Source organism: Pelodiscus sinensis, chromosome 11 (genome assembly GCF_049634645.1).
Source record: "Pelodiscus sinensis isolate JC-2024 chromosome 11, ASM4963464v1, whole genome shotgun sequence".
In the NCBI taxonomy this organism is placed as follows: Eukaryota; Metazoa; Chordata; order Testudines; family Trionychidae; genus Pelodiscus; species Pelodiscus sinensis.
In genome coordinates, this window is record NC_134721.1 from 49,982,726 (window position 1) to 50,007,638 (window position 24,913).

Here is a 24,913-nt window from a genome sequence, read left to right on the forward strand (position 1 = left end):
TATTTCCATTATTTTCTTTCTCAAGTGGTCCTAACCTTGCAGTCCTTGTAGAGGCAGATATCCTCCAAAAATGAATGAATCAGGTCCATTACTAATTTGCTTATTTTGGGTGTCACTGGAGAGCACAGCCTTCAAGATAACTTGTTTGTTTCCTTTGTCAGTTGTCTTTAACTTTGACTGTGAGTGATCTCACATTTCTCAATTTTGGAAGTGTTTGTCATGTTCCAGTTTTTGGGACAATGTGATATCAGTAAGAGCCCTGTCTTGTATTCCTTACTCAGACCAAAGCACCATTGAAATTAGAACTGTGAAGTGAGGCTCCAAATGATTCAGGCAGGAGAAGCAAGCAAAAAGATTCCAGCTGGGAGGGGGAATATTTATTTGCTCACCCACATCACTTCTGGTTTCCCAGATGAGAGAGGAAATCTCAAAAAGAAAGCACAAGGAGGACTTCACGGGGCTTTGGAGAAACAGATTTAATGGGTTTAATGTGTGCCTAAATGTGATTTGAGTTTTTCAACCCAGAACTTTTTTGGGAGAAAGAATAAGGCAAATGCTGAAAGCAATTGGACAAAACCTGTAAGCTTTGTATCTTATCTATGAGAATCAGGCGACGTGTGTGATGCTAGTTTTTACAGTCATAGTCTATAGTCTTCCACTGATAAAATCAAAATTGACAGTAACACAATATAGAGGTTTAACTGACGGCACACACAGCACATTTGCTAGTCATAACACCACAGTTTTAATGACTGACCCATGTGGGAAGCTAATTCAGATTTTTTTCTGAATGGGATAAATGAGCATCCAGTTAATACCAATCATGAATTCAAGCCATGTGACAAAATTGATGCCACATACCCTGTTCTTGTTTTGCATATTCTGCAAATTGAACTGCAGGAAAAGAGCCAGTTTGTACACACATCCGGAGAGAAAGTTCATTCTGCATTTTGACACATCTACCAACTGCAGCTAAATGTATCCTGCTTGCTGCTGTTGTGTCCACAAACTAATCAGCTTTTATCTGTTAAATAGCCTAAGAATTACAAATTGTATGCCTGTTTTGAGGAAAAAGTACAGGTTATAGAATTATACAAGCAGACATAGTATAAATAAAATATTCATATAAAAATAGTCTCTTACAAAATATACTCTTATCCTATGGTTCATTTTCCAAAAGGTGGAAGTTTGTCTGGAGTTTCATATTAATTTTTGATGTATTCCAAACTGGATTTTCATAATGCTCCTCTTTAATTGGAAAAAAATGTATTGTAAAGAGATTATAATCACTACCAGTTTGATTTTCCAGACAACTAGCAGCAAACAGAAAAAAATATAAAAGATGCCTGCTTTTTGTACTTAAACAACTAGTACTGCAGAAAATATCCTGCAAATCCAACTAGTAGAAATATTCGAGTAAAGAATAATATATACAGCTTCAGTTTTTCCTTGCCGTATCTACAAAATAATTATTCCACAAAGAAAGCAAGCTATCTACTTTAATTGCAGAATAGTTCCAAAAATGTTGGTAGAGTTCTTTTTTATTTAAATAAATTAATATTAGTTTTATCTGAATAAATTGTTAAATATTGCTATTATTATGCCCAGATGTCCCAAATCCCTGTGCTAAAATCTGCAGCACACAAAAAAAAAAGGCAGATAAACCAGTGTCTATGGAAAACTTCAACAGTTCTACTTGCTGTAGCAAATTGTGTGAAATGGAAAGACAGGCAAGACCAGCAGAAGCTTTTCACAAGTGTAGAAACCTAAATCTGCATAATCCACACTTAAGTAGAAATTCACACAGGGGCATTGTCACCCCCATCCTGTGCAAAGACCATTGTAAAGTTTTGTTTTGTTTCCCCCACCCAATCCACCCCTTATGCACAGTAGCTTGTGTGTTTAACCATCTTTTTCCAAACCAAAAGAGTCAGTTGCCAACTCCGAGATTTTTTCACTTGACTGGTGTTCTTTTCATAAGGCAGTCAAGGCATTAAGCTTTGGAGGTGCAGATTAGTTTAGATGACTTTTTTCCTCTGTTTTGTGTCTCAGGTGGCTTTTTTTTTTTTTTTTGGATAATGTATACAAGTCTTTAATGTGTCTCCATATAAGTATTGAAGCATGAAAGGAAAAGACGGATCCGTTCATTAGCTTTTCTTTTGGAAAAAAAGTAGGTCTTTGCTACAGTCTGGTGTAGGTATGTTGAGCTCATGTGCAAATGTATTCATTCCTAGAGATCTAGAATCACCCGTCCCAGTCACACTTTCATTTACAGGTGTACACTTCTGTTCTTTCACTGCATGTATTACACTTTACGTAGCAGCACCAGTGAAATTTACAGTTGCACTGCCACACTCGTGAGTACTGATGAGTATTGTAGCCTCGACCGCAACACATCAGATCACAGCCATTGGACTGCTGGGCTGTTTTGTTGCACATTCTGCCCTGTGTTCCCACACTGCCAGTGACAGGGTCTTCTTCACAGTAGTTTGGAGATTTTTCTATGTACACTAAATCTGTATCCATGGGTTTGCGGTAGGACAGTGGCTTCTTGATTTTAAGGAAGGTTGGACGCTTGTTGCGACTTGCCCTCACTGGTTCAACCTGAACAGCTTCATTGTATTTGTCCTTAAGGATGTAGCCCAGTTCCCGGAATTTAGGAAGGGTTGTCCAGCATGTCTTAGTAGTACAAGATCCTGAAACGCCATGGCATTTGCATTCCAATTTCATGTTTTCTTCAAGAATCTAGATTTGAAAAAACCCACAGAATGTGTTAAAACAATAAGACCTCATTGAAGGCACATTGATCTGAGGTAATGAAAACTGTGGTTCTCAAATGTGCTCTTTATCACAATGGCTACCAAACCCAGGGCAAAATTCATGCCCACCCAGGCGGCAGATCTCACTTGTTACCTATGTAATTGTCACAGGCATCAAACCCCTATGGATGTCAACTGAGTTCTGTCTGCAGAATATACCCAGCTGATTCCCTCCCCACTCCATGTTGATCAGAGAGGAAAACTTTATCCAATGTCAAATAAAAGCAAAAATGAGGTCTTTACCAACCAACAGTGGTCTACACATCGCTTACTGTTTATACAGTGTCCAGCACAATGTGTCTATATTGCAATTTTGGCATATGCCAAGAAGATTGGGGGGGGGGGGGCAAAGAAGCACAGATAACACATCTATGGTACTTTCACATGAAATCTCATACATACCACATTCTGAAAAAGCAATGATTTTTGCTACAAACAGATTTTGCAAGCCAACTGGGGAAACACATTCTATTCCAATAGTTAGACCTGAAAATGGCATGACAAAAAACCTACTGAAAAACACTGAAGGAAAATTTTCACCAGTTTTGTCTCATGGTAATGTATAGATGGACATAAACACATGTAATGCTGCATCTAAGAAACCCTATACTGTACATTACTTTCCTATGTATTAGTTTTATTATGTGCCTGGTACTCATAAGTCTATTCCCACTGTGGAAAATAAAAGACCCCTTAGTCTGTAAAATTCTCAGCCTTCATTGTAGTACAACTGTAGCTTTGTCTTGCAGTGTAAAAAAGGGATAGGAAAGAGAAGGGCAAATTCGTTACCATTTTAATTTTTGTCATCAATTACCAAAGTTTTCTGTTCTCTCTTTTGTTGGATATTGCTTACCACTATTAAAGCAGTTCTTGTTCGACCTGGTCTGTATCTCTCCCCACACACCACTCCCACCTCTCCTCTCCTATTTTTTTCCCCTGTAAAAATCTCTTTTCTGCCTTTTGTCAGCCTAGATTTCTCATCCCACTGTTGGCTCCTTTCAGCCCCCAAATCACTTATTGTACCAGTCGTCTGGTTTCCAGCTCCTGGCAGAAGACTGACTGACAGACTTACTACTCGCTGTATGAGCCCTGTAATTGAGTTTACATAGACGTGTGTAGGGTTAATGTAAGAAAAGACATGAATGTCATATACTTCATTTAGCACTGATATGCCAAATTATGGCAGGTGAGACAGGTGTATCTAGCCTGTAGTATTATTTTCTGTGTCTTAAACTGATAGGCTGCGTCTAGATTGGCATAATTTTCCAGAAATGCTTTTAACGGAAAACTTTCCCGTTAAAAGCATTTTTAGAACAGAGCATCTAGATTGGCACGGACGCTTTTCCTCAAAAGCACTCTTTGCGGAAAAGCGTCCGTGCCAATCTGGACGTGCTTTTCCGCAAAAAAGCCCCGATTGCCATTTTCGCGATTGGGGCTTTTTTGCGGAAAACAAATCTGGGCTGTCTACACTGGCCCTTTTGCACAAAAGTTTAGCACAAAAGGACTTTTGCCCAAACGGGAGCAGCATAGTATTTCCGCAAGAACACTGACAATCTTACATGAGATCATCAGTGCTTTTGCAGAAATTCAAGTGGCCAGTGTAGACAGCTGGCTAGTTTTTCCAGAAAAGTGGCTGATTTTCCGGAAAAACTGGCCAGTCTAGACAGAGTCCTGATGTCTGCAGAAGAGGAGGCTCTAGCAACAAGGCCTGCAACCTTCTTTCTCAAGGATTTGCAGCTGTCCAGCACAACTCCAAAAGTGAGCAGTCTCTTGGAAAGGGAATGGCCAAGCTGACCTGGAAACTTGGAGCATCCCTTTAGCAGCCTTTGGTCAATGCATCTCCCATGGATTCCCAACATCAATGTAAAGCTCCCCTTCCCCTATGCAACCCTCTCAGAAGAGCAAACACTGTCTGTTCTTTTAGGGACACACTGTCTGGGTTGTTATAGGAAGACAGAGACTGCATGAATGGGGACAAAACCAACTCCACATACTCAAAGAAACAGAGCAATGTGTCCTTAAGACAGTCTTAAATCACAACACAAGCTTCTCAGCATGTGTGCTACTTATCAACTTTGTGGCTGGGGTTATCTGGTGATGATAGATCAATACTTGTTAAAGTTGGTGTTACTAAAGACCGAAACAATCAAGCTCCTTTAAGCCTTTCAAGTAGAGGTATTATACTTATTGCTCTTCTGTACTGTAGCTTAATGGGCCGTATAGTAACTTCTATTTCTGAGCCTTCTGAGGAAGGTTGGGACAGAGCTGTGTTTCTGCCACCATAACAATTTCTAGGCTTTTCGCCTTTTGTTTGAATTTTCCCAACAGTGAAGAGTTGGCGTTCAAAAAACATTAGCTGTGGCTTCAGTTTGCTTTAGTTCCACATGTTGAACTGTCAAGGAAGTCACTGAGAGTGGACTGGTCTGGTGCCATGAGTGGGAAAGTGTCTAGAGAGTATAATTCTGAGCAGATTATAGCAATAATTTTGGGGTATAATAGGCTGCCTTTAGAGAAATTACAGGCGAGTTTGCCTTCAGATCCAAATGTAATGACTCTCAGTGATCTATCTAATAGATGCACCAAAATCTAGATCTGGGAAAGGTTAGCTTCAGAAGCACATCTGAACAGCTTGGCAACTCTGCTTAAAATTAGGGTACATCTAGACTGCAGGGTTTTTCCGAGATGCCAGAAGTACCCCGGGAAAAACTCCACCATGTCCAGGGATCACATTTGCTCTTCCGCTTTTTTTTGCAGAAAAGCAAACCTGCTCTTTTTGAAGCCCTGTCTTCCTTGTTCTATGAGGGAAAAGGGATCTTCTGAAAGGGGAATTTTCCAAAATTTGGCCCAGAGTAGACAGGCCAAATTTCAGAAAAGCCTCTTGTGAAAAAAAATCGGAAAAAGGTGTAGTGTAGATCTAGCCTTAGGCTTACATTACGAGTTATTTTGAGATACTCCCTCACTCATTCAGTTACTGGATACTTTGTCTTTTATTGCATTGCTCAGGGGTAGCAATAAAACAGCTGCAGCCACCACTATATTTGTCTGCACCTCTGCAAGTACCAGTGATTGCAGCTCCCGTTGGCCATGGATCACCGTTCTCGGCCAGTGGGAGTGGGAGGAAGCAGCATGGCCTGGGACACCACTTCACCTGTTGTGATCCCTCCGTCTGGGGCATCTGGTGCTGGCCACTGTCATCAGACAGGATACTGGGCTAGATGGACCTTTGGTCTGACCCAGTATGGACGTTCTTATGTTCACGCAGCTCCTATTGGCTGGGAACAGTGATCCACAACCAATGGGAGCTGCAATCACCAGTACCTGCGGAGGGGCAGGTAAATATAGCACTGGGGGCCTGCCAAGGCCTAACCCTGGTGGACTGGATCTGGCCTGCAGGCCGTTAGTTGCCCACCCCGGCATAGTCAGTTATAAGAGTAGCACACCAAGGAGATAGATGGAGACAAAAAAGGATCCATAGCTCAGCAACTTGAAAACAATATGGATTCTTTCAGCCATATTTGTAACGGATCTGTCTTTTGAGGTGATCTGTTATACCGATATAGTATTAATAACGTCTCTTGTTCAAGAGGTTGGTTTTGTAGCCTAGTGCAATGTTCAGAGTGGTGAGAAAAATAATGATGTCTAACAACTTTGTACTAACTTTCACATGAATCCTCCCTCAGGATAGTACAAAGTCTTGAAATGTTAATAAAAATACATCATGGATGGTTTATTGTCAGTTGTCATGAGGTTTTCATCCTTTTCTCCCCCTCCTATTCCCCTACCCCCCCCCCCCCTCCCGATTTTAGATACACTGAAAGAGAACTTAGGCTATTTCATTAACATCCTGTTTACAGACAGTGATCACTGAGGGAATAAACAGTTCAACTGGAAAGAGCTGAGCAAGCTGATTCAATGGATCAGCAATTGAAAGGACCCATGCCATGTGTTGAGCTTGCTGTTCTGGGTGAAGCATCTTGATGCCAGCTGGAACTAGCTTAGGAAGTTTTCTGTTCTCAGGACTGGGCGCAAGCAATTGGGATTAAAAGACCTGACTTCATTTGAACATGATCCTTTTGAATACTAGCAAATGAGCCTGACCATTATGAGTTCTTTTTAAAGAACCAAAAATATGATGTTATATTGTGCCATACCTGATGGGTGCCCTTTTGGTTGTTTTTAATGTTAGCTTAGACTGAACAGCTAACTCGTGTGTGGTTTATGCATCACCTAGCTGGGCCAAGTATAGGTTGGGGTGACAAGCCCTCTGTTAGGTTACTCTCCTTTATCCCTTTCTTCTTGCTGCTCCTTCCAACCCATTCCCTGGCAAGTTGAACAGGAGTCTAATCAGAATCATGTCTGTCCTCTACCTGGAGCAATGCAAAACTCTGTCAAATGGTGGTTTGCTACACTGGAGTATTGTGGTATCAGAGGCTTTGGTTATTTATCCCACATTAAAAGGTACATACTTTGGCACCTTCGTGCTTTCAGGTTACCTCTCTATACCGCCAGCGATTCAATTGTTGTCTTAAATGCAAAGAAGGACCTGGGTGATGCATGCTACCCAAACAGATTGATATAGAGCAGTGATCCCTGTAAGCTAAGCACTTGGGGCATATTTAGACTATGCCAAACAGTCGAAAAAGGATATGCAAGTTCTGCAGGAATTTGCATATCTTCTTCTGATCACGCTTTCGAAAGTGAAAGTAATTAAGACGTGGCTTTTTCAGCGAGCCACCCTTTTCATCGAAAAGCTGCTCTTTCTTTAAAAAAGGAGGTTTACGTGACTTTTCAAGAAAGGGGGAAGGGTTCGCTGAAAAAGCCGCGTCTTAATTACTTTCACTTACAAAAGCTCTGCTTTCAAAAGTGCAATCAGAAGAAGATATTCAAGAAGATATTCAACCAGAAGAAGATATTCAACCTCTTTCAACCATTCGGTGTAGTCTAGATAGGCCCTTAGATGGCCACCCAAGAGTCATTCAAATGCTGCACATCTGATAAGCAGAGTGCCCACAGCTGGACGTATGTGTTTTTACTGGTGGTGCGCATCCACACATGCCTTGGTGCACGTGACAAAATTTATTCTGTACGTGGATGGAAAAATTAGAGGGCACATTGGTATGGAGTTTTTCTCTTTGAGCCTGGGTATCACATGGCACGTCTGGGGCTCAAAAGAAGCTGCTTACTATTAAAAACCCATCATTCTCCATTAGGCATAAAAATGTCACATTGCCATATTTCAGAAAAGTCAGGATCTGTTTGTTTGAAGGTTTAACTAATAGCTCAGATTTTTCACATTACACTAGGTACTAAGAGAGACCATAATTTGATTTCTTTAAATACAGAAATCTGGAAGGTGCATAATTGCAACCCTGTGGCCTCTGTTTCTTCACCAACTTGCTTTACCCAACATTATCAGCAATCGAAGGCAAATTTGTTATATACCAGTGAATTCTTGAGATTATGCTAATTGCTGACAAAGGGAGTGTTTTTAGTTTTGCCCACTTTTTCCCCCAAGTCCTGCAGTAAGCTGTCAGTACTTGTTGGTTTTTCTCTTTCACGCACCTCCGCTCCTTAGCCTCTGGGAAATAGTTTACATTGAAAGGGTGTGGAAAGGAAAACCTGTACTAGTTCTCTGTGGTGATATTACCAGCAGCAATCCCATGTTTGAGCACTACATGAGGAGTTTAAACAATGGACAAAGAAGAAAAAAGTAGGAGGAAAATACACAGGATGAGAACTAATTTTATATCTAACTTGTGAAATCAGTTCTTATAGCATTTCTGTTATCAAGGTTAGTCAGAATTCCGTATTTTCATTTTTAATCATTTTAGTTTCACAGTTTCATTTGCTTAAGCCATTGACACACTCTTCTGGAACAGTTTTACTGGGTCAATCTATCCTAACTTTCATGGACAATGCAAGATCCTGATTTTGGCGTCATACGAATGCACTAAGACGAGAGTTGAGGAAAGGCCCTTACTCTACTTATGATATATCTTCATCATGTGGACCCATGGGAAGGAGACCCTTAAAGAATTCCACAGGGATTTCAACAACTTCCACCGACCATCAACCATAGCCTGGACTAGTCCACACAAGAGATCCGCTTCCTTGACACTACAGCACAAGAAAACGATGGCCTTATACCAGAAAACTACCGACCATCTATCTACATGCTTCTGTCTTCCATCCTGGACACATCACCCAATCAGTTGTTTACAGCCAGGCCCTAAGATACAACCGAATTTGCCCCAATCCCACAGACGGAGACAAACACCTACAGGATCTCTATCAGGCATTCTTAAATTTTAAATACCCACTTGGGGAAGTGAAAAAACAGATTGACAAAGCCAGCTTTGGGCCTCTGGGCTAGTGGGGGCAGCTCTGTGCTTCTGGATGGGGTGGGGCATTGGGTAGAATGTGAGGAGCTGGACTATCCCTCCCCCAACCAGCCCTTTAGCACCTCCTGTGGCTCCGGTGGCAGTTTAAAGAGCCTGTGGCTCCAGCCGCTGTTGCTACAGTGACAGAAGCGGCTGGGAGCCCCAGGACCTTTTGAATCACTAGATCCCAGACCAATTGCCCCCTTTGCCTGTACATGATCAGACCAGGAATCTGTCTAGTTTAATGTTCTGTCAGTGACCATAGCTAGCAACAGCAGCTTCAGAGGAGAAAACTCTGTTTCAGCCAGTTGTACCACAACACTTCCCCCCATGGCATGTTTCCTTTTAGCCCTGCTCAGTTCTGAAAATTCCCGGACAGGATTCCATGTGTACAACTCAAAGATTCTGTATCAAACTGGTTCCACCCTTGACTTTTTTTCCCCTGACAACCTTGCAAACATAATTTTTGATCCAAAAGTCAAACTAAATTCCTAAGCGCCATGGTACCTTCATCAAGATGCTGCTTGCCATCTTATGCCCACAGTTACTTATATCTCAGCAACCCCTGTAGTTGATAATTGAGCAAATCTGATATAGAATCTGAAGCACGATAAACATAGAGGCTGCATCTAGACTGGCATGATTTTGCGGAAATTCTTTTAATGGAAAAGTTTTTCCGTTAAAAGTATTTCCGCAAAAGAGCGTCTAGATTGGCACAGATGCTTTTGCGCAAAAAGTGCTTTTGCGTGAAAGCATCCGTGCCCAGTATAGACGTGCTTTTGAGCAAGAAAACTCCGTTGGCCATTTTAGCCATCGGGCTTTCTTGTGCAAAAAATAAGGTGCCTGTCTACACTGGCCCTCTTGCGCAAGTATTCTTGCGCAATAGGGCTTATCCCTGAGTGGGAGCGTCAAAGTATTTGTGCAAGAAGCACTGAATTCTTGCATTAGAACGTCAGTGCTCTTGGGCAAATTCAAGCGGCCAGCGTAGGCAGCTGGCAAGTTTTTGCGCAAAATCTTGCCAGTCTAGACGCACCCAGAATGCTCATATTTGAGTCTCTTTTCAGAGTAGAACCATATATTTGGTCCTAATTTGGATATTAGGAAAAACTATTTCACTAGGAGAGTGGTGAAGCACTGGAATGAGTTACTGAGGGAGGCAGTGGAATCTCCATCCCTAGAGGTTTTTAAGTCCCAGCTTGACAAAGTCCTGGCTGGGTTGATTTAGTTGGGGTTGGTCTTGCTTTGGGCATCTTCCAGCCCTAGGATTCTATGATTAAGGTCCTTATTTTTCCTTCCCTCCTTTCTCCTAGTTCTATCATATTTGATAACACTATGGTCTCCAAGGATACGTCTACACTGCAACACTATTTCGAAATAAGCTATTCAAGAATAGTTATTCCGAAATAGCTTATTTCAAAATCACACATCTACACTGCAGGGACATGTTATTTTGATTTAGAGTCCCAGGAGGCGCTGGGGAGGAGTAACTTGGAATGGCCCTGGTAAGGAGCTATTTCGAAATAGCAGCAGTGGAGCATCTACACACACCTTAGTTCAAAATAGCTATTTCAGAATAGGAGTTATTCCTCATAGAATGAGGTTTACGGAAGTCCACATAAGTCATCTCTTATTTCAAAATTATTTCGAAATAATGGAATGGCATTGTTATTTCGAAATAATGTTAGTTATCTCGAAATAACAGTGTAGTGTAAAACACACCCAAGACAGCTTCCTGTTAGATCTCATCTGAACTGACTCCAGCTGCTGCCCACTCTCCTGCAAACTGAGCTTGTTTAGAACCTGTGGTTTTGAATGATTTTAGTCACCTGGCTCAAGGTTGGATTTCAAACATACTCCGAAGGTGAATGGTCAGTGATTAAGCTTGCAATCTAATAGCAAACATTTTAAACCACCCTTTCTTCTATCAGTTGGCACTGAACTTGTAACAAAAGTATTTCATAATTATGCAGTCAAGTCTTTTTACCAGTTCGGATACATGAGTTCCTCTATCAGGAGATGCATTGCAAATTATTTATCCTCATTACTTTATTGGCAATCAAGCTTTTTAAAAAGTTGAAAATAAAACATCTCTGCTCTTACAAGTAGTTTTAGAAAAGACATTTTTAATGTTGTTTATATCAAACCAACAGCTACCGTTTTCTTTGGTGAATATCAAAGACCAGCTAGCCACAAGTCTGGCACCAGTTTCATTTAAATGGCAGAATCTGCAGACTGCAAATGCTAGTCCAAATATTTTCACAGAGAAGATAGAATTATGTTTGAAAACAGAACTGTTTTTGTTGTTGTTGCTAAAGTGCAGCCATTTGTTTTTCAAAAACAACTTCAGGAAGACCCATTATCACCTAGATTAGGTTAGATCAGTGCAGGGCCAAATTAGTGTCATCATGTATAAAATATAAAGCTACAATAATAAAAAATACTTGTAAGCCAACTTTTGAAAAATACATTTTCCAGCTTTTCTTAATTTTAATAGGAAAAAGCAACTATCTCGTTAATTATTTCAGCAGATTTGTGTGCTGTGTTGGGAGGAGACTATCTGTTCTGCCATGGGTTAAAAGTGCTGTCCACAGCAATCACTGGATAGTATGATTCAGCAGGTAGTTACATGTATTATAAAACGTAACCAGAAATATGATGTTCTCATTGAAATGGGACAATGACACAAAGGAAGTTTTCTTTGTGATTGTCACTTGCTCTCATCCAAGTAAAGTTCTCATGTTTTGTGGAGATGATAGGGAATATCCAATATTATAATATCAGAGGTCAAATGGCCCTGTTGCCCTAAAAAACTGGCTTCTTCATGAAGTGATATTGAAACTGATTGGTAAAAAGATCTGCTGTCATGAAAGTGTAGATATGTGGGATGAATACTATATCATTATATCATTATCCTTCTTGATATAGGACTGTCCCCTGCTGTGCATTACCTTCATCTCCAAAGAGTTAGATGGCATATTTATGCCTAAAATGAAACTTCCTTCTTCTATTAGCAGCGTATGACATTAGCATTATAAGACAGGACAGTTGTGCTTTTTTAATCACAGTTATTGAGTGTGTAATATACATTTCTATATGTTTATGAACAGAGCCCTGCGTGGATACAAAATTTGTATCTGGATCCATATCTGCTTCCACAAAAATGAGCTACAGATATTTGTTCTGACATCTGTGGATGCAGATACCCAGGGATATAAAGCAGCTATCTTCAGATTTGCAGGTTTCTAAATACCAAATTTGTATCCACATCCATAGGCACAAAAGTGATCTGTGGATATCCGCATCCACCTCCGTAGATGTGGATATCTGTGGATATGCAGGGCTCTATTTATGAAATGCTTTTATGGTACTTCTGGATTAAACATGCTGTAATCATATAAATTCATTTACAGTGATGAGTTTGAGAGGAGACTGAGGCTATGTCTACATTGACATTTTTTTCAGCAGAAGATATGGAAATCGTGCTCTCATTTGTGTATCTTCTGCCAATCCTTTTTGTGGAAGAGGTTTTGCCGCTAAAAAGCCCCATATAGATGGAGCCATTGGTCGGGAAAAAATGCTTTTTCGCAAGATCCTATAAACCTCATTTTTTGAGGAATAAGGGATCTTGAGGAATAAGAGATCTTGTGATAAAGGGTTTTTTTCCGACAAATGGCCCCATCTACACGGGGCTTTTTAGCAGCAAAACCTCTTTACAAAAAGGATCGGCAGAAGATATGCAAATGAGAGTGCGATTTGCATATCTTCTGCCAAAAAAATGGCAGTGTAGACATAGCCTGAATGAAAGTTCTGTCTCAGTTAGGTTTAATAACAACCTTACTCTACTAGGAATGGAATACTTCAGTGGCATTTGTCATTGCTTCTTTACATTTCTTACTTTGCCCATATAGGGATATAAATCCTCTGAATCTGGAAAAGACACAAAGTTGATGTGAATTCTGTGCATATTTCTTCATATTTCATTCATGGAGATAGCATTTTTAAGCTTCAGAGTCTAGTAACATTTTATAATTCAGAGTAAATTACTGATATATTTATCTCTTAACGTTTCTATTTATTCTTAGATTTGTCTCTAAACCAATTACTGTTTAAATGCCACTTATTCCATACTGTCCTGTCTCCTCCCCTGAAGTTTCCAGGTGCATTCTCCCAGAGGAAATACCCAGTCAGACTTAAATCTTTTTGATTTACTAATCTTTCTTTACAAAGTAGATATGAATTCTGTGCCCTGGGTTCAAAGCATATTTCCAAAGCCATCAGATGCCTGGAGCAGGTGTGTTATGGACCTATTGTGTCACATGATCCCATACACTCACCATCTCAAGATCTTGATACAAATTTGGCCTTAAAAATAGCTTGTGACCACTTTTAACTTCTTTAGGAATTCTAATGTAGCCTTCATGCAATTCTTCCAACGCTGTGACTTGCAAGTATTTTATCATTGTCACACAGAAACCCAAAAAATATAGATTCATTCTTTTGCGAGTTCATCTTTCCACATTGTTTTTTATGATGAACAAACATTCACATCACTATCTGAAACATCCAGTTTTAATTAATTTCATTTAAGAACTGGCTCTTTATTGCTGCTACATTCTTTTTGCTGAAATAAGAACTTCTTCCAAAAATATTCTAAAATTGGACTTAGCTGTAAAGAATTTGCCACTTCTAATTGCAATTGGGACAATACATCAGCACTTCCATGTTTTCAGATAGATTATACTTATCTGAGATAAGATCCTACCATCCAAGCCTATCTTAGCAGCTGCTAAGTTATAAAGATGAGCATACTTATCTTCAGGCCAAGAATTTTAACAAGGAGCTTCTGGCCTGCTGTCAATGAAACTTTCCTCCCATGCAGAAGTACTTGGAATTTCCTGATTCTGAGTAAAATACCCAGAGATTCTTTCTCTGAGCAAAATGTTTTGGCTTTGCTTATAGAATTGTCTTGATCCCAACAGGCATTTTATGTAGTATGATGGCATTTACACCTACAGATGTAAATGTCCAAACCCAGTTACTCTTCTTTACTGACAATTGTCTTTCTTGTTACTGCTGTAGACATGTTAGATAGCAAAGTTCCCAAATAAAATTAATGGCCCTCTTCATATTGATGTTCAGTTTAGAAATTATTTATAAGGGGTTAATAAATAAATAATCTTTTTAGTAAAGGGTTAATCAGAGTATAACAGGACAATCGATTCCGTGCAATCATGACTCATCACTATCTATTACATCTTGCACTAGTGTGCTTATACCTATCCACAACACATACAACTCATGCCTGTGATATGCTTATAACAACTATTCATTATTTATTAAGCCTGTATAAAAAGAAACCTTAATATAATGGGTAACCCAATTAAGTAGGGATCTGACTACTGTGGCATGCCTAGGCATAGTTATTTTGGAAACTGCTCCACTTTGGAAGAGATTTTAAGCTTTCTACTTGTATCATTTATCTTAAGTCTTGTGATTAGGAAAAGAGACATTTCTCCTTTAAAAAAAACAAAAACAACCCTCCCCCCCATAATCCAACCTTTTAGACTTTTACCATGCAGTCCAGACTCTTCAAATAAATTTCCATATTGTCACCTTAATTAGTATGCCATTCAAATGGTTGATCATATCATTTAAACCTTTTTTATATGCCATTATGTAGCCAGTAATAGAGATGTAGCCGTGTTAGTCTGATCTTGCTGAAACAAAAGGAAGGGCTATGCAGCACTTTAAAGACTAACAAGATGGTTTATTAGGTGATGAGCTTTCATGGGCCAGACCTTCTTCAGAGGGTCCTGTCATTTGTTTCATTATGTAGCCAGTGTACTAGCCACACCTGGGAAAAGCTAGCTGTAAATAGCCCCATAAGAATATTGATATGCAGATATTTAAAGGTTCTTGATTGTGTTTCACCTACTAGTTTGTTTTAGACTAGTTTGTTCTAATGGTGGAAAAAGATACTATGTTTTTAGCATTGGAAATGGGCCCTCATTTGCTTCGTAATTTCTGCAAATGTGGACATTGCCATCTTTTCTGTATCCTACAATTGGACCAAATTCTAAAGGAGTGTGGTCCATTGTGGGCTTCACAGGTTCTAAAAGTATTAGGACATCTTGGCTAACCAAGACTCCTAAAGGTTTTGCAACAATTCTTACTTTGGGTATATAGCATTGCTCTGGGCTGGATGAATCTGGCATCTCCTCTGCAGTCACATATGACTTAACATTTTACTAAAGCTTCTACAGGAACATGCACTTCAATAGGTATTTTATATATCTTGTATCAGTTTAGGGATACGTGTTTTAATATTTTATGACCCATTGAGGAAAAATCTGAATATGTTGTTAAATGAAGTCCAGAATATGTTTATACTCAGATCATTTTCCTAAAATCACACAACTTTTGTGCACAAATTTTGAGTACATCAATTTGGAAAACACAAATTATGATTCTGGCATTAATTCCCCGTTTAGCTATTTGGTCATGTAAGAGTACACATACCTATTGCTCTGTACTCATTAGTATAATGCCAAGAAATACTAGCTATATAGTCATTTAACAGTGCTTGTACCTGTTGCTCTATTCCAGGTGTGGGGAATCTCAGGCCTGGGGGCCAGATGTGGCTACTGGCTTGCCTAAGTCCAGCCCCCGAGGCTCAGCCTCCCTCCCCCTCCCTGCAATGTGGGGAGTGTCTTTTTCCTTCTCAGTTGGGTGCCACATCAGGGAGGGGGTTTTGTGAGTGGCCCTTGACTGATTTATCTGTGGGTCAGTGGTCCTCAACCCAAAAAACCCCACCCCTGAAGTATATTGATTGCTCAGAAATGAGTGGTTCATCTTCAGCTCTATGGCTGGCAATATGTGTCTTATCTTTTCATGGCTATGCAAAGGCTGTGCTCCTTCACAAGCTCTTATAATACATAATTCACAGGTTAGCCCTTTAAAGAGCACATCACACTCTTGTGTTTCCAAGACAGGCATGTAAGAAACGTAAGCCATTGTTTTCCTAAGTGATACACTGATTTTGTTTGTTTGTTTGTTTTCACTGAATGGGATTTAAACTGCTTGCTTCCAGAGTTCTGTGCACTCTGTGGATTCCGGCAAGCATTGTCATAGCTCATGACTTTGCAAGGAGCTGAGTTCTGATCTCTCTTGTGCCACAAACGTCTTAAGCAGACTTTATAATATGCAGTGTTATTATAGCCATGTCACTCCCAGGCTACGTCTACACTGCAGGCTTCTTGCACAATAACGGCTATTCTTGCACAAAAATTTGCTGAGCATCCACACTACAAGCCTGCAAGAAAGTGTACAGTAGATTGTCAGAAGAGAGGGCTTTTTGCACAAGAGTTATTCCTCTCCCCACGAGGAATAAGCCTTTTTGCGCAAGAGCTCGTGTGCAAAAAGGCTAGTGTGGACGGGAACAGGGGTTTCTTACGCAAGAAACCGCTATAGCTAAAATGGCCATCAGAGCTTTCTTGCACAAGAGAGCATCCACACTGCCATGGATGCTCTTGCGCAAAAGCACATCTCTTGTGCAAAAGCACATGGCAGTGTGGACGCACTCTTGCACAAGAACTTTTGCGCAAGAACTCTTGCACAAAAAGCATGCAGTGTAGACATAGCCCCTGGGTATTAGAGAGACAAGGTAGGTGATAAGATAATAACTCACCTGCTTTGTCACTACAGGCTACTTAGAAAAACTTATATTAATTGGGCTAAACTGCTGGTTGAAACTGATACAACTCCACTGAAGTCAAGTGCCTCTCACATGCATTGATTCAAACATCTTTATATAGGCCAAATGTAAAAGTGGACTGATAATGCTTACTTACCTTTGCAAGGCTCTTTGAGAATTATAGATAAAAAGAGTTGGCAGAAAAACCAGGGGAGGTGGATCTTTTTGGTCTTGTCAGTTATTGAACTTCTTAAAACTTTCTAGCATTGTTTACCAATGTTTGGAGTAATAGGCATGCACGTGTAATATCTCAGCTGTGGGTATTGTGTCTTACACACACACCCCAGTGGCTGGCCCAAATGCAGGTAAGACTTGAGCACACCAACTATTCTTTGGCTCAGGTTGTAGAGGCTTGTTCTGGAAGACCCAGGTTCCACTCCTACTGACATCCCATGATGGGAGAAGCATTACATATGAATAATTCATGCAGATGCACTGTGAATAAAGATATCTGGCATGAGGTAAGATATCACAGGCACCCTGGTCAAATTCAGTGTATGTGTTATAGGTTATGTGTGGTGTAAACAACTATCTCTTCAGAAGTGTGGAAAATGGTATTCCAGAAGGACCTAACCAGATATTAGATTGTCAATAACATGCAAAAAAGTTAACTTGCTCAAGCACCAATACATTTTTTAAAATCTGGGGACTTCACTCTTTCATGTTTTTAATTTTCAATGGCCAAAATATCCATATTGTCATGCCGAGAATAGACACACAAGTCCATATTTAGACACCTGAATAAGAGACCTGAATTGCAAGAGTGCTGGATACTCCCACTAAAATTTTAGCACCTACCTCTGAAAATATTGCCACCTCCTTAACAAGCCTAACTTTAGGTGCCAAGTTTGAAAAAGTTAGCTGATGACTTTTTTCCTGTGACCTCTGCCCCCATCCCCTAACGTACACACAGAAGGAAATTCCAGAAACAAGTACAAAGAAAAAACATACAGTATTTTAACATAACCAAGATTATGGTAACAGAAATTATACAGAAACAGCTTCTACCCACTATGGGTCAGAGTAAAGGTTGTTGTGTTGTGATGTGATGTAATGTGCATGTTTTTCTCTAGAGCACAATAATATGTTTGTGGTTTTAGGATAAAATCTGAGGCTCTTAAACACTCAGTTTCTTTGCTTTTAGTGTTTAGGTTTTGTGTGTGATGTAATAAGTAAGCACACTGTCTCTAAACAAGCTTACCAATGTAAAACAAAGTTTTGATTTTGGAATATTAGTGAGACACTGACAACTCTTCCAAAGTCAAAGGGCATCTTTCCATTGACTTCGGTAAGAGCTAGTTCAAACAGTGAATTATATAATGTCTAAAATAATCCTTCATTTCTCCTTGGGTACTTGTGAAGGGGTGTGCACTCCACATAGGATGAGAAGGGGTTAAAGAGGCCAGGGTGGGAGGGCGAGCCAGGGAGAAGGGAACTGATGGTGAGCAGGCTCAGCTGTGCAGAAACAGAGTGCCTGGGAGAAAGAGCAAAAACTCCCTTCGAAGAGGGAGGAAGAAGTTGGTTTAGACCTGGTGTTCTCAAAGAAATAGGTGACAGGAAGAGCAGGAAGCAGTGAAGGAAAGGAGCAGTGAGGGCTGAGAAACCAGAGACCAGAACTGCTATGCTGAGGGTCCCTGGGCTGGAATCCAGAGCTCAGAGCAGGCCCAGGTTCCCCTACTGGCCAGTGAGTAAGTGGTATCATCAGGGCAGCAGGGGAGAAGACTGCCTGGGACTATTTCCAAAAAAGGACTTTGGGTAACTCTGGAAGGAAACACAGATGATGATCGGGCCACAGGGCCGAGTCGTGAAGAGGATGCTGCGATGTCTGGAGTGAGGCAGGGCTGCACGGCGAGAGAACAAGGGGAGACATCCACCCTCTCCGAAGGGTGAGTGGACCCCAGGCCAATCCAGTGTTCACTAAATGATGTTTGCAGCCAGCTTCCCAAAGAGCAAACGTGAGCTAACTTTGGAAACATCTCCCAGCTTCCATGAAAGGTTCGTGACCTAGTCAGTGACTTTGTATTATTTAAGCTATTTAAACATTATAGTGACCTTCTGATTTTTTCTGTTATGAAAAATTCATGAGAGTAAATTTGGAACTTGAGGGCTTTTTATTATTTATTAACAGGACTTGGCGTTTTCTTACCTGTCTTTGTCAGCGCTAGTAATCACCTCCATGAACTGCTAGCTTTGCTCAAAATGCCAGAACCCTCTAAAACTGTGATTGCAGGTAAGTGATTGCATTTATCATCCCCTAATCTTCAGTGTAAATCAGGAATTCAATTTTCAACCACATAAGATGTAAGAGGGAGTTGAAAGCCAAAATACAAGTAGGACCATGTATCACAACTTCTGATGAGTTGAAAGTGGAGGACAAGTGGAATGAAAATTCATTCTTGTGGATTACAACTCTTGTGCAGTCTGATTCCTTCTCATAATTTAGAATAACATTAATGTTCCCTTTATCTTTACCCTGGGCTGTTGAGAAGATGCAGAGCTTGTCTGTCAAGTTTTGTCTTGTTTTAAGACTATTATCTAAAAGCAGTAGGAAAGCTATAAAATAGAGCTTTGATCCCTTCAAATACAAACAAAATATTATGAGCGCGCCCAGGATCTGTATTTTTTTTCACACCTAGGAAATTGTCCTGCATAGGCCTGTCAGGTGTAGTGCAAACATTCAGCCAGACCCGGAGGTAGGGGGTGGGGTAAAAGAGGAAAATGGAGTGATGATTTCCAAAGTGTTCCGCATTTCCCTTACTTTGCTCCCATTTAAATGAATGGAATTTTCATCATTGACTTCAGTGGGAGTGCTGTTCATTCAGTGCTGGGCCCTCTTGAAAATCCTGCCTTACAAACTGCATGTCGAAGGAGCTGTGCGTGGGCTTGCCAGAAATAACTACTGTTTCTATCGCCTCTTCAGTAGATTGCGTCATTGTAGTGATGGTTGTACAGGCCCCGTGCAGTGGTTGTCAAGGAGAAACTAAACACGTTCTCCCTGAGCAGAATGTCTATAACAGGGCTAGGATTGCAGGGGTGGGTTATGTCCAGGCCTACCTAGAATGAGTTGTTCTGTCAGGAGAGAACTCTAAATTGGATTGGCTCGGGCTCTTCCTCTGTATTTGGCTGGAGTGAGGAACCGCACCAACTGGGAAGTCAGAAGGGGCTTGCTGGGAGCAGCCTTGTTGCCTTTGTTTATGGGCCTCTGACTGCAACAAGGTATTTGTCTAGGACATTTGGATGAGCCTGGTAAGCCCTCCATTTTGTTGTTGTTGCTGCTGCTGCTTCTTTCCCTTCTTGGCAGATTTCTACCAAGCTGCTTAGTTACACTATTAAATCAAGGAACAAGCCAATGTGTAGGGATATTTCGGAGGCTAGAGACATGTTTTCGAAGTGGTACAGATTATTTTAGCAGTAGAGTTTCCATATAATCAGATCACAGGTTCGAGTGAAATTTAGTGAACATGCTGCCTTTGACCGTTTACCCTGGAAGATATTTATATTTGTGTTTTCAGAAGCTTGCCTTTGAGATTCCCTTTATTTCTTCAGCTCTATGTATCTCTGCTCACTCTACATCATCCCTCACCCGGCCCCACCCTTTTGCACTCCGGTATTGCAATAACCTCCTCTGGCCAGAAAGAGTAAATGCAGCTACTCGCCGGGCCTGTCAACATCGCTCCAGCCACCATCCTGAAGGGAAAAATGTACCCCTGTGAAAAGCATTCCCCATAAAGGAATGAACAAATACTAGGCATTATCCTGAGCTCACACCACTGTAAACTGGAGCAAATCCTCTGAAAACAAAGACGTTAAAGCACTGAAGTAGCCTGTTTGCCTCCACAGGGCTCCCAGTCTCTGTCCCTCAGGAGCCGAGGACCCAAACTCTAATCCTTTGTTTTATTGTACACTATGACGATGGACTCCCAGGCTTAAGGCTGATCCACCTCCTTCGTAGTCTGTGGAAATGTGGCCTTTGTCTTCAGTGGGACGGGATTTGGATGTTAATACATGAATGTTTTATATGACAGATTTACCATTAGATGGAAGCAAATAGAAAAAATAGTTTGCATCTGTTCAGTGCAAGATACAGTCACTTTGGGGATTTCTGTGGCTAAGTGGCTTCCCATACTCAGAAGACAGATGCATTGGTGTTTCTATGTGTTACATCTGAGATGGCCTGGTGCACAGCCAGTATTTCAATATATTTGCCCCTTCAAATGTTCCTGATACCCACTGATATAAGCAACTGAACCAAAGCTGGAGAGTAAACTCCGGAGAGACAATTTACAACTGCCAGGCCTGTGAATGGGGGGATGAAAGGGCAGTTGCCCTGGCACCCAGCAATACAAAAGGACCGGGACCTCCCAGCTGCTGCTGCTGCTTCTACTACGACAACAGTCCAGAGCTCTGGGCCCTTTAAATCACTGCCAGAGCACTGTACGGCAGCACTAAGGGCTGTGCAGCCCCAGCCCCGCCCCTTCTACTTGAGGCCCCACCCCTTCCAGAATCATGGAGCAGGAGCCCTCCCACCCCTACGTCTTTCCCAGTGGCCCGGCAAGGCAGTCGGCCCCACTGACAACAGGAAACTACTTTCATTCTAGAATAATTAACCATTGAGGTTATTCCATTCATATTTACTAACTGCAATGTGGAAAGTGGTTGATCCGCCTTAAATTTAAAGGACGCGCAAAAAGTTGAAAACTGAAGGTTTCTAAAAGCAAAGATCAGTGGGGGCAGGGAGGTTTAAGCAAAGTTAGAAAATAAATAGTGTAACTTTTTAAAGGGCACTAGGAAGTCGTGAGCTTCAGGAAACATATGACTGTCCTGCCAATACTTCTGGTATCGGTAATTAAATGGTACTGCAGTAACAGAGCAGCCTCACCCACTTTTTAATTATTCTTCTATAAGTTGGTCTCCTAGACTCTCTGGAGTCTATGGTAATTTTCAGCAGCTCCAGGCCCAGTAGAGCATGCATCTTGATGTATAACCCCTTGAAAACATTCCTGCTTGTGTAGCTGTTGGGATATTTGAATACAAAAGTACATACTTTTGGCTACTGTACATTAGCCAATTGCTCTCTGTTGTAAGCTATAAAGAGCCAGATTGTGGCAAGCTCTTTTTCCAGTACAAGGGCCATTCTCCCCTTGCTCATTGCTTGTGTTGTTATGGCACTAAGGGTATGTCTACACTTGCAGCCTAATTCGAACTAGGGCTGCAAATGTAGGCATTCGGAATTGCAAATCAAGCCCGGGATTTAAATATCCTGCTCTTGATTTGCATCTTCCCGGCTGGGCACCATTTTTTTTTTTTTTTTTTTTTTTGAAATTTACAAGCCCGAAGTAACTGCCTGCATCTACACGCGGCAGTGAAACGAGTGTTTGAAATAAAGCCCTAGTTCGAACTACCTGTTAAACCTCATTGCAGGAGGAATAACAGGTAGTTCGAACTAGGGCTTTATTTCGAACGCCCATTTCACTGCCGCATGTAGACGCAGGAAGTTACTTCGGGCTTGTAAATTTCAAAAAAAAAAAATGGCACCCAGCCAGGAAGATGCAAATCAAGCGCAGGATATTTAAATCCTGGGCTTGATTTGCAATTCCGAATGCCTACATTTGCAGCCCTAGTTCAAATTAGGCTGCAAGTGTAGACATGCCCTTATAGGACTACTCCCTACAAGCCGTCTTGTGACACAGCTATCTCTGAGGAGGTGGGGAAGGCAGGCAGGGCCTCGCTCCATCCCTGTGGCATGCTGGCTAGCTGCTGCAGGGGCATGTGCACCCTGTTAAAGGACAGTACAACGGCTGGACTCTCCAAGAGACATTGTATATGTATACACACAACAAAGCTGAACCACAAATGGTGATGACTGGTAGTCTGTCCCCCCTGTGGGCACCTAAGCCATCTAGAAATAGCACCAGCAGTGGCAGCCAAGAACCCCGGGCCCTTTAGAATTGCCACTGGAGCCCTGGATCCTGCGCTTTGGCCGGCTCTGAGGACTGGCAGGGATTCAGGCAGCACTGGGCGCTGGCTGTCCTAGCTCCGCCTCTTCTCCAAGCAGAGCTGGGACCCCACATGCACACACTGCAATGCTGTTGGCTCTTCTGTGGTCTGGTGATTCTAGTGCTGATACTAGCACTGGAAGAGAGTGGGGAAAGTATACAAGGCAGTTTGTCTGAGGAATCCAAACCTACTCTGAAGTTAACACTTTGCTAGGCAATAAAAGAGACCCAGCCAGGAAAGGGGACCAAAATGACATAATGCTTGGCATTCCACAATTGTATTGTGGGGATTCCTAAAATCCTTCATTTCTAAGCACCACTGTTTCATCTCAACCTCTTCCCCTACAAATAGGACAGTCAATATTACACTGGATTAATTCTGAAAGTTACTTGATCCATTTGGATCCACTCCTTATAATTTCTCTCAGCCATGCCTGGTAGTTAGAGTACAAACCCCCTGTTTGTTCATTCAGAACCTCTTCTACAACATATATTTAACTCAAGAGCCCAAGGAGAATTGAAGCACTACCAATTCATGATAGAATTACTAAATTAGCACACCTATGTGTGTCTGCAAAGAGAAACATCAAATAAAAATCCACCTTGATGTGCCCTTGGATTGCAAAAGCCTTCTAATGTAGCCTGTACCATGATTTATAACAATGACTCATAATGTGGCGTTATATTTAATATGATGTAACACTGATGCAAGATGTCATTCACAGAACTGCAATGTCAGAGAGAGAGAGATTTGATAATGTCCTTGCTTCTGACACGGAAAGAAAATCTTTCAGTCAAAGCACCAAAATATCTAAGCTCTTTCATACCTACTTTGCTATTTTAGCAGGTTACACTAGTAGATATGGAAGTTTCCTGCATAATTTAAGTACCTCTGTATGTGAGAAGTCTAATTTGCTAATTGAAGAGCCAACCCACAACTGTTGCATGTCTGCAATTCCCATGCAGTTAGTGGAAGTTCAGAGAGCAGATCAGTAGTAGGATCATGCTACAAATTAACAGGAACTTTATCTCCATTTTCTGGCACAGCTGTTATGAATGCTCCTACAATTCTCCTTGTTCTGCTTGCTTCTCAGTGTGGTCAGCCAGCAGTTCCGGATATATGAATTTGGCAAAGCAAAGGGCACCTGATGTGATGTGTCTCAGATATGGAAGAGGGTTCCAGGAGCCCTCTTAGCAGAAAGAGATATGCCAGACAAATGAACTAAGGCATCTCCCATTGATTGAGATGTTTTTCCAGGGTGCAAGCAAAAATCCCTCCTAAATCCATCTCTGAGCTCACTGATCTGGCTAACCAGGGGTACATCCATACTGCAGTTGGAGTTGTAATTTCCAGCTTGAGTAGATGTCCACGCGCTAACTTTGATTGAAATAGTGCACTAAAAATAGTAGCATATCCTGGGCAGTGCCATGAGCTGGCTATGCAATTACATAATTAGGAGGACCTGGAGGGGGTTTTTTTCAGGTAGCTCACCCATACCATCAAAGCTGTGCTGCTGTGTTTAGTGTGCTAACTCGATCAAAGTTAGCTTTCATATGTCTACCCAAGCTGACAATTTTACCTCCAGCTGCAGAATAGACATACCTAAAAAAGAGTTTCTGGGAATCCCAGCACTGCCCAATAGGAGTGACTATTGAAGAAACTGGGAGAACTTCCACTTGCATATGTGAGGGGGAAATACAGAGATACAGATGAACCCTGTTTATCCCTTCCACCCAACCACCTAAATCCTGTAGATACTGAATCCATAGGACCAGTGACTGACAACCATGGTCAGAACTGGATCTATATCCTGGGACAGATGGGTTAGAGCCATGGCTAGAATTCGAGTTAGGCACCGTTGGCACATGCATAGGGGGTGCCAGCGTTCTAGGAGCACTAAATGTTAAGTGAGTTAAGTTTCATTTTTTATGCAAAACATGAAGATCATCTCTACACAGGGGGAC

General features: G+C 41.3%; 1 protein-coding gene across 3 annotated transcripts in view; it reads right to left on the minus strand.

Annotated features, from left to right (window-relative positions):
* Positions 1-460: 460 nt before the first annotated feature.
* The window catches only part of WNT7A (Wnt family member 7A), a 55,959-nt gene continuing 31,506 nt past the window's right edge, over positions 461-24,913 (minus strand). For all 3 annotated transcript variants that reach the window (XM_075939682.1, XM_075939683.1, XM_075939684.1), the window contains one exon: positions 461-2,745. In XM_075939682.1, coding sequence (XP_075795797.1) covers positions 2,266-2,745 — 480 coding nt within the window. In that variant the 3' untranslated portion in view covers positions 461-2,265. The remainder of the gene's footprint in view (positions 2,746-24,913) is intronic.